At 41.7% G+C, this 9,792-nt stretch overlaps 1 protein-coding gene across 1 annotated transcript; it reads right to left on the bottom strand.

Annotated features, from left to right (window-relative positions):
* Positions 1-4,347: 4,347 nt before the first annotated feature.
* LOC145423448 (zinc finger protein basonuclin-2) lies at positions 4,348-9,792 on the bottom strand. Its single transcript, XM_080295932.1, has 7 exons — positions 9,772-9,792; positions 9,566-9,668; positions 8,682-8,851; positions 8,544-8,609; positions 7,500-7,742; positions 6,653-7,244; positions 4,348-5,411 (listed from the first exon to the last, which is right to left on the bottom strand). Exons 1-7 carry the CDS (start codon positions 9,790-9,792, stop codon positions 4,615-4,617), a joined length of 1,992 nt encoding a protein of 663 aa, XP_080152058.1. The 3' UTR covers positions 4,348-4,614.

The raw sequence follows: 9,792 nt of genomic DNA, 5'->3' as shown, positions 1-9,792 counted from the left end.
CTCCTGAATCCAAACTGGAAGCTGGTTCCACAGAAGAGGGGCCTGAAAACTGAAGGCTCTCCCTCCCATTCTACTTTTAAATACTCTAGGAACAACAAGTAGGCCTGCAGTAATCTTGTTGCAGCATTTTGGATTAGCTGAAGGCTTTTCAGTGAGTTTTTAGGACATCCTGATAATAATGAATTACAGTAGTCCAGCCTGGAAGTAATAATGAGAATCAGAATACTTTATTGATCCCTACACAGCAAAATCTCCAGTGTTAAATTAACACTGGAGATTTTGCTGTGTAGGGGAAATTCTTTTTCGTTACAGTGCTCCATTATAAAAAAACATTAACAAAGACAGACAATACACAAACTAAGAATAGCACACTATATACAGGCATATATATACACGTAAAGGTCACTTATTAATAAATAGCTGAAAGAGGAAGAACATGTGCAAAAAGGGTGTAGCTGTTGCAGTAAACAGTGTGTTAGATGGAGGAGTTGTACAGGGAGATGGCCACAGGCAGGAATGATTTCCTGTGTCGTTCAGTGGTGCTTTTCGGTAATCTCAGTCTTTCACTGAACGAGCTCCTGTGACTGACCAGCATGTCATGGAGTGGGTGGGAGGTGTTATCCAACATTGTCTTTATCTTGGACAACATAATAAATGCATGAACTAGTTTTTCTGCATCACTCTGGGACGGGATATTTCTAATTTTAGAGATGTTGCGCAAATGGAAGAAAGAACTCCTACGAGTACAATAACCTCAGTTTTATCTGAATTAAGGAGCAGAAAGTTAGCGGCCATCCAGGTCTTTGTGTCTTTAAGAAATTCCTGCAGCTTAACTAATTGGTGTGTGAATAGGGAAGCATGTATAATGTAAACAGAACTGGTCCTGGCACTGAACCCTGTGGAACTATGAGTGGAACTAATTAACTTTAGTATGTGAAGAGGACTCTCCATTTACACGAACAAATCAGAGTCTGTTAGATCAGTGATTCTCCAACTGTGGTACACGTACTACTAGTGGTACTTGGGCTCTCTCTGGTGGTACGCAGTTAATCTCCAATTTCTTTAAGATTAAACAATATACTATTGTGGAATTATGCAAAGACGAGTTCCCGAGGCTCTTCTGGGAGCCGGAATCAACCAGAAAACATCTCCCCGAGCGTGAGTCCTCTATGAAGAGCAGCCTTTCCTAGTACAGAGCAGTACTATCACCCAGGTCCGAGAGAGAGACGAGTTTCTCGGCCGCTCTGCGTCGGAGAGGGAGTAGCCCCACACCAGCAGCGCCTTCAGAGCAGTTTATTTTATTTTATTTAATTAACAAAAGCTGACTCAACACTTTGATTCAGCAAAGACAAAAGTCACTACGTCTGATTACCTTCCTCTTTCTTTTGTGAAGGATTTCACTGGCAGGGTAGGTTCAGCTTGCCATGTGAAAGAGGTGGCGTTCCTTGAGGGTTACACAGGAAACCTCTGACATATGCCTTTTTTTTGCTGAAGATAGCTCCCATCAACACTCTGTCATGGTTTTGGCATGGGTAACACCAAGATGGAGGTTGCTTCCAGTAGCGGCAGGTATCGACCAGCCTGTTATTTCTCCAGAAAGTTCTCACAGACCCACAGAAACTACAGCACTATTGTTGTTGATGCTCTGTCTGACATTTATGAGTGCCATCACCTTCATGACGATGAGTGTTACATCCTGTTTTATTTTAGAGTTTCCTGTTTCCCTCGCCTTCTTGATGAGATGATTGGCTACAGAACGTTCTGGCTCATGGGCTGTTCTGATATCAGTTTATCTTTTGTTTGCAGCTCTCCATCCTGCTGCAGCAGAGGGTTTGAAGTGCATTGCATATCATTTTCAGTTATTGGCTCATTTACGGTAAAATTAATCTTGGTGCATTAAACTTTCAGTCTGGTGTTGTGTCCAGTTGTTTGCTGACCTGCAAAAAACTCAGAAAGAACCAAACCCACAGCTGTGTTGTTAATGATTTAGGTACAGTGAAGCCATCACATCATCTCAGTGGGTGTAGTTTGATGTCATTTAACCACAAAGTTTATTTCTAACGACATGTTAGAAATAAACTTTGTGGCTAAATGACATCATTTAGCCACATCATGTAACAGAAGCTCAGACACCCCAGCACCTCCACCACCTCCAGCTCTCTTCCTCTCAGCTGACCTGCTGTCAGTAACAGTAACAGTCTTTATATTTAAGATTTGACACCTTCAAAGAAACTCCTCCATCTTTCTGATGAAGCCTCAACTTTACGTTCACATGGAGGAAACATCTCTGCTTTTGCTGCTCTGTAAGTTCAGTCTGTGTGAAGATTCAGCTGAGGAAATCTAACAAAAAAAAAACCCTCAAAAAAACAGTCTGTAGTTTGTTTTTAGTGATGTTTGTCTGTAAGATGAATCTTCTGTACATGTTTCAGCTGAACAATCTTCCTCCTTTCTGCTCCGATTCTTAGCAAACAGACATGTTGCGTCTGCTCTGCTCTCTGATCACTTCATTAAACACCACAAACCCTAAACTAACCTGAGTCTTGTTTCTCTTTCATTCTGATCTCACTGCTGAGCTGCAACAAAAACTAAGGTCAGTAACCTCCTTTACTCAGTCTGAAACTCCCTGATTGTGTCTGCTAAACTCAGGCTACATCCACATGTATAGAGGTATTTATGAAAAAAAAAATCCCATACACATGTGCAAAGATGTCTCCGTCCACATGTAAACGCTAAAAACCCAGTCAAATGCTGTCATTTAGCTGTGTAGAAATGTTGGCCAATTAGAAGTCTAGAAGCATGGGAGGTAAAGAGTAAACAGGGTTCTTAAGTACTCCGGAATAGTTTTTGTATTTTTCTGGAAAGGCAGCTAATTTTGTGTTACTTTTGAAGTGCCTTTGTAGAAATTCATCTCATGTAAACAATGACGTGTCTTAGACTGGGATAGTAAAAAAAGGCGCACACCTTTGATGTTGCGTGACTAAATCCCCATTTTCCTTGTCCACATGTAAACGCAAAAACTGAGTTTTTAAAAAGCAGTTTTTAGTGATCAAAAACGCTGTTTAAGTGTGGATGAAAGGTAGGAAAAACTGCGCTTTCAAAAATACCCATGTATGTTTGGACGTAGCCTCAGGCTTGGTTTGATTTTGTGTTTGCAGGTCTCCTCCCTGTTATACTCTGGTGGCTTTTAATGTGGGCACAAATATAAAAGATCACTGTTGTATCATTTTAACCCTCACAGCTCGTCTGACTGTGAGTCCCAGCAGCTCTCAGTTCTTTAAAGGAGACTTTGTGTCTCTGAGCTGTGAGGAGGACGACAGCTCTGCTGGATGGACTCTGAGGAGAAACACAAGCAAACGACAGAGAGATGGGTGGGGAAAACCAGCTGGTTCGTCCTGTAACATTAGCTACATCGACCCATTGGACAGTGGAGTTTACTGGTGTGAGTCCAGAGAGGGTCCCATCAGTAACATGGTTAACCTGACAGTCACTGGTAAGCTGAGTGTGTGGAGTTAGTGTTGATGAAGCTGTGTGTAAATGGATGAAATGCTGTAGTTTGTCTCTGTGTTGAGGTGGATCAGTGATCCTGCAGAGTCCTGTCCTCCCTGTGATGGAGGGAGATGACGTCACTCTGCTCTGTAAAACAAAGACCACTCCCTCCAACCTCCCAGCTGCTTTCTATAAAGATGGCTCCCTCATCAGGAAGCAGCCTACAGGTCACATGACCATCCAGCATGTTTCCAGGTCTGATGAAGGCCTCTACAAGTGTGACATCAGCGGTCATGGAGAGTCTCCATCCAGCTGGATCACTGTCACAGGTGAGGAGCTTCACTCTGATTTCACCTCTTATTTCATCCACATATTCACCTGAACAGGTGGGATTCTCTCTGCAGGTAAACCTACAACTACAGCTTCATCTTTCATTTCTTCTCCCTTCAGCCTTGTGTTCAGAGTGGTCTTCTACCTGGTGGTGCTCTGTCCATACTTAATTTTCGCTGTCCTCACAGTGTCTTTATAATGACACGTACCCACAGGTGACCCACAGACACCACATGTTCATCAGGTTTCACTCACCACAGAGCATCACTTCTGAAGCAGACCTCATGTTCTGTCAGATTTCATATTTCTTATTAATGATTCTATTGTGTCTCTGTGGTTCTCACTTGCCTTCATCTGTCATCTTTATTCTGGAGATGATTCGGATACATGGACTCTAAAGTACTCTAAATGTACTTATGTGGTCAATTGAACTATATTGGTATTTACTCTGTACTACACTATACTGAAATCACATATTGGGTTAAATTGAGATATATACCATAAAATTATAGTGAAACACGAGCATTCTGTTTTCAATATTTTTAATCATATTATAAAATTATTAAAATTTTTAGTCATGTTACTGAGAAATTATTCTTTATTAGCCTCTCTGATTCTTCTTCATACTTGTTCAAACTCTGCAGAAGAATCTATTCTGTAAGTCTCTCTGAGGCCTGTACAATAACTCAGAGATAAGAAATTCCATTGTTATCACGCTGCAATTGTTTTTTCTGTATTTGTTCTTTCACAAAAAGTTTACTTCTGAATATAAACTTTGAACAGCAACTCTGTGGCTCTTCAGTACTCCTCTTCATTCTCGTTTCTCCTCCGCTCCACCATCTCTCTTTCTATTTTCACTGGCATGCTTGACTTCCTGGGCTTCTTCTTTGGCACGGGGTCAATTGACTCCGGCTGCCACTGATTTCCTTCGTAGTAATGGGATGCTCTCGGAGTGTCACAACTTTCTTGGGAAATTGGGGTGGTGCTGGAAGAATGGTTAGTCAGAAGGGGGTGTTTGATTTTGTCTGTTGCAGAACTGACTACAGGGATCAGAGAGGGAGGGGAACCTAGCGAAGAAGCAGTATGAACTGAATGGAGGTGGGGTGGAAGCGGAGGCAAGACCTGGGGGTTATTTAGGGCAAAGATGGGATTGGTGTGTTGGTTCTGGTGCTGAAGAGGGGAAGAAACAGGAGTTGAGTCAGAGTGATGTGGCATGCTCTGGAGAAAGCAATGTTGGAGGTTTTTGTGACCATTTAAGCCACTCCCCACAGTGTGCACATGTGCCTGTGAATCCTTAGTATGTTTCCAAAATGTGTTGGCATTTTCCTTTTTCCTATACACATACATGTGACTGTCTTGTGTGCTTTTGCGAGCCTGTTTAGAGCCATGTATCTGTGTATCAGTGTGAACGCTTGTGTGGTCAGAGTGTAAGCTGCTGTAGGTGTCTCTGCTGCTGCTCGTGTGAAGTCTTGGGTTTGGGTTGGCGCTGTGTCGGTTTCGACTACGCAGCGAGCTGAAGACCATGGTGCAGCCTGCCACTGTACAGCGATGTTTGATCTTCAGATGGACAGCGTTGTAGTGGATCTTCAGTGTTCCTGCACAAATTAAAATGGGATTTTTATTAGGTTGCTACCGAGCTACAAATAAAAACTTTTCAGGGCTGAAAATTAAATGGTATTAAATTAAATTCAAAGTTTCTTTTCATTAATGCTGGTGTATGATTCAAAAATGAGATCATTAATAGACAAGAGTAGTAGACCTTGAATTAAATCTTCTGGATCTCCATCGGACAGACACAGGTCATTTTTATAGGCTGCTTTACTGGCAGAAAAAAGACTCTCTAAGTATACCATGAAGTAAGGGATAGAGTCTAAAGATAGAGTAAGGAAATAGAGAATATTCAATTGGAGTAAGGGGAACCACAAGAAAACAAGATAAACTATATAGGACCCAAAACAGAACCCTGTGGTACTCCAAAAAATACTTTGTTATCCAAATTTATAACTAACTGCATGTCTGTAGCAGTACTTGTACATAACCCTCACAGACATGAGTAGAACATGCAAACTTTACAAAATGAGGCCCCAACCAGATGGTGGATTCAAACCAAGGACCTTCTTCCCTAATTCCCTAATCCCTAATTTCCCTCAGGATTAATAAAGTATTCTGATTCTGATTCTTGCTTGGAGATAATTGTGCCAACCACCACACCACCATGCTGCAGTTAGCGGGGTTAGGTTAATTAGCGATTCTGAATTGTCCAAAGAGGGTTAGGGTTAGGGGCAGAAACCCTGTCTCTCTGGGTTTGTCCTGTGACAGACTGGTGACCTGCCAAGGGTGTGCCCTGCCTCTCGCCCTAAGAGAGCTGGGATAGGCTCCAGCCCAACCCGCAACTCTGAATTGGATAAGCAGAAGAAAATGGTGGGATGGATGTTATACATAATACTATCATGTTTAATGTTAGTCTTGTTTAAGCTGTCAGTAAACCATTTAAGGATGCATAACTAACATTTACTTTCTATAGTAACAGCATAGATTACGCGGTTAGCCAGCTAGCTGTAACTTAGTTACACAATATCCATCTGATGTTTTTAACTTTGTCCAAGTAAATTTTGTTATCAGTATAGTGATACTGAGGTATACATTACACATTCTGGTCTCTCATTTTGCACAAGACACTTGATATACAGCACATATAAAAGTGCAACACAAAAATTAAGTCCTATATTTATACTATAGGATAATTTATAGTATATATATACATATATATATATATTTTTTTCTTTCAGACTCTATTATTGCACACACACACTCACAAAGGCCTGAGGATCCATACCTTTGTCATAGAAGCTTTTCCCGCAAACGCCACAGCAGACCCTCCCTTTCCGACCTCCTGCAGCAGATGAAGGGACAGAGCAGAGGGTGGAGGGGAGTGGATGGAGGGTGGTAGATGAGGAGGGGGGAGGATGCAGGGAGGAAGAAAGTGAGGCAGTGGGAAGAGGACAAAGGAAAGATGAGGAGAAGGAAGGGAGAGGATGTAGAGAAGAAGAATGGGAGCCTGGCACGTTTTGGGAAATCTTCAAAGGTGAGGACGGAGAGGGGGAGATGGGTGAAAAGACTGAAGAGGAAGAAATGATTGTCGATGGGTTTAAGGTAGGAGAAAGGGAAAAGTCACTCTCGTGTTTGGCTGTTCCCCTCTGAAGGTCATAGTCCTGCTCACTGTGGAAGGAGGGATACCACAGCGAGCGAGGCGGGCTTGGCTTATCGGGGTCTGCTTTGACTTTTACGGCCAGTTCTCCTATACACTGAGGTAAGATTGGATCAGTCTCTTGGTCTGTTCTTCCTCCTTCTGGCTTGTGCTTCTCAACCAATTTGCTGCAATGGGACTTTCGTAGAAACTGTGTCAGCTTACTGGGAGGAATAAGCTCCTGATAGAAAAAAGATGGTAATTGTAAATGTAAGAAGCCTAAATCTGGAGGAACTTTAATGTAAGAGGTTTCGAGTATTTAAAAAACTTAATATCATTTGATTACCTTAGTGGGAGAAACCAAACAGTGGAAGGCCGAGCTTGGAAAATGGAATGGCAGCAGAAAAGAAAGTCCACCAGCAAACTTTTCAAAATGGCGGACATTATTGTTGTGGTCAGCAGGACTGCTTTTTTCTAAATGACAGACACTGGTCACCAGTCGTGAATCTCCTCTTGAACTCCTTAACATCATCATCGTTCCTTCTTTCGTGCTTGACTGGCAGCTGCTGTGTGTGGGTTTCAGCTCAGGATCAGAGAGGATTTCAGCACCGTCTGCAGTCTGAAGCATCAACTCGACTATGGGTCGCGTCTCTCCAAAGCGAAGGAACTGTTTGAAGATGAGCACTTCTTCTTCTGGAGTCACCATAAACCAGCGGTCCAAAACTTTTCCACTGGGAAACTGCAGAGGACGAAAGCTCTTTTAAGTTTGGTTGTTGGAAAACGTCCATCATGCACTGCTTTTAATCAGTTAATTACTGTAAATCTAAAGTGATGCTTTGAGAGCACGTGAGGAGAGGTTCCTACTGGCACGAAAAGTCAAAAAGCTTGCTTAGCTGGATGGACTTATTTTTAAACAGTTGTTTTCTAGTCTTACTGACTACTCAAAGTATTTTAGGCTCAAGTCATATTTACACTGACATTCATACTTTTTACACATTTCAGCACTTCTTCATCTGAGGACAATTTAAAATCGACATGCAACAGTTGTTTTATAACTTCAGCAGAATGAGTGTACATTACGTGTGAATAGTGAAGAACTAGTCCAAATCTGCTAAAACAGAAGCAGGAGCAGTTTTAAAAACAGAAATTCAAGTTTTAGTTTTCTCATTAGTTTCTAAATATCATCCACCTTTTAATCCGAGCCACAGTTATAAAAGCAATTCTTGTTTGATTTTTCCTCTGGGATCTGGTGAAAGGTGTGTACTTCTTCTTACCTGGGTTTAGTAAATGCTTACATCTAATTGGTGCTTTTTGAATGCCCCCAAACTACAAACTCAATTTTGAGAATCCTTAACTTAAAAACCAAAAGGTAAAGAATATACTCATGCTTGCTGGTTTACAATTAATTTGTAATGATTTAATGTTAATCTTATATTAGTTTTAGCTGTTACTTCTTCATATGGTATCACAAAGTACAGGTTATTTTAATGTCAGACATTAGATGTTCATATTCACTCAGTCACTACTGTGAGTAGTTTACCTGCAGCATGTAGCCTCTAACATAATCCCCCAAATTCCAGCCCAAAGTGTGAAGTATGTGTCCGACCTGGAAAAGAGAAAAAGCAAATTCAAACGGCTTCTCTGCATTACTACCAATCACAGAGGTGCACTTACTTACCTGCTCTGGGGTCAGGATGCTGTAGAGGCGGTCCAGCAATATCTTGAGACGAACAGGAATGGCCTGAGCTCCGTACAAGACCAGGGAGCTCAGGTCGAACACCACCCCAGGAAGAGCCACCTCCACTGGACCACAGCTGGAGGGAGGCTGGGCCTGGAGCTTCTCCAGTGCTGAAGGGGCAAATACAGTTTCCAAGTTTTGTATTTATACAAATGAAAAATGAGTTACATCAGTGATAATCTGGTGATTAAAAAATATACAAAAAGGTCAACAGTGATAAGATGCCTCTGAAGGCCAGCCACAGGTACGACTCACCTGTTTGTCAAAGCAACAGATGTGTGTTTACCATCTACACACTGCAACATTTGTGTGTGCGAGTGTACAGATGCTTACTCCAGATGCTCACACTGATGTGATGACAGCGACACCTGACTCCATGTCACCATAGTGACAGCACACATCTGCACTCTGAGAGCTAACATGACTACTGACATTTTGTCAAGAAGTTTGTTTTCCACGACTTCACGTTACAAAAAGAAGCCGACTCTGACTCAATACTTAGCTTCGTCAGACACATGACCTCTGTTTTACATATCAAAAAGCACAGTTTTATTTATTGAAATTTATTTAACACAGTTTAATTAAATATTGCCATTTGGGGACTCAAATTTTATTAAACCTATATAAACATTTTTTTTCAGTCTCCAGGACTTTGCAATACACACATCTATTCGAATACCTGCATCACGGGGACATTAACCTGTCACCTATATTATGGAGACAGTTTTTTATTATCAATAATCATTAAGGCTAATGTTACTGTCCTCTCAAATACAAACAGTGTATGTAACAGTGTAATATAAAATGTGTATCCATGGTATTACCATGTGCCACCCAGCCGTGTCCACAGCAATCACATGACCTGAGCTGTACACTTCCTGGTCTGAAACACACGCAGCTGCAGCAGGATAAAGTGCACCTGATGGACTGCCGAAGCACGACACATTTGAGACTTAAACATTTGCATTTTCCACTTTGACATATTTGTAATAAAACACAAACGTGTTTGCCTCATTAACAGAGTCGGTACCTCCTCTGGGTCTGGAGTCAT

The sequence above is a fragment of the Astatotilapia calliptera genome, chromosome 3, assembly GCF_964374335.1.
Source record: "Astatotilapia calliptera chromosome 3, fAstCal68.1, whole genome shotgun sequence".
NCBI lineage: Eukaryota > Metazoa > Chordata > Actinopteri > Cichliformes > Cichlidae > Astatotilapia > Astatotilapia calliptera.
The sequence above is the reverse complement of the archived record's forward strand: the minus strand, read 5'-3'. Positions and strand labels throughout refer to the sequence as shown.

Excerpts from the sequence above, each read along its gene's own strand:
- LOC145423448 (XM_080295932.1), bottom strand. The coding sequence starts at position 9,792 with ATGACTCCAGACCCAGAGGAG. Across the intron at positions 7,245-7,499 it reads CAAGAGGAGATTCACGACTG|GAGCTTATTCCTCCCAGTAA; the intron begins GTGACCAGTGTC and ends TTTTTCTATCAG. Across the intron at positions 5,412-6,652 it reads GAAAAGCTTCTATGACAAAG|GAACACTGAAGATCCACTAC; the intron begins GTATGGATCCTC and ends TAATTTGTGCAG.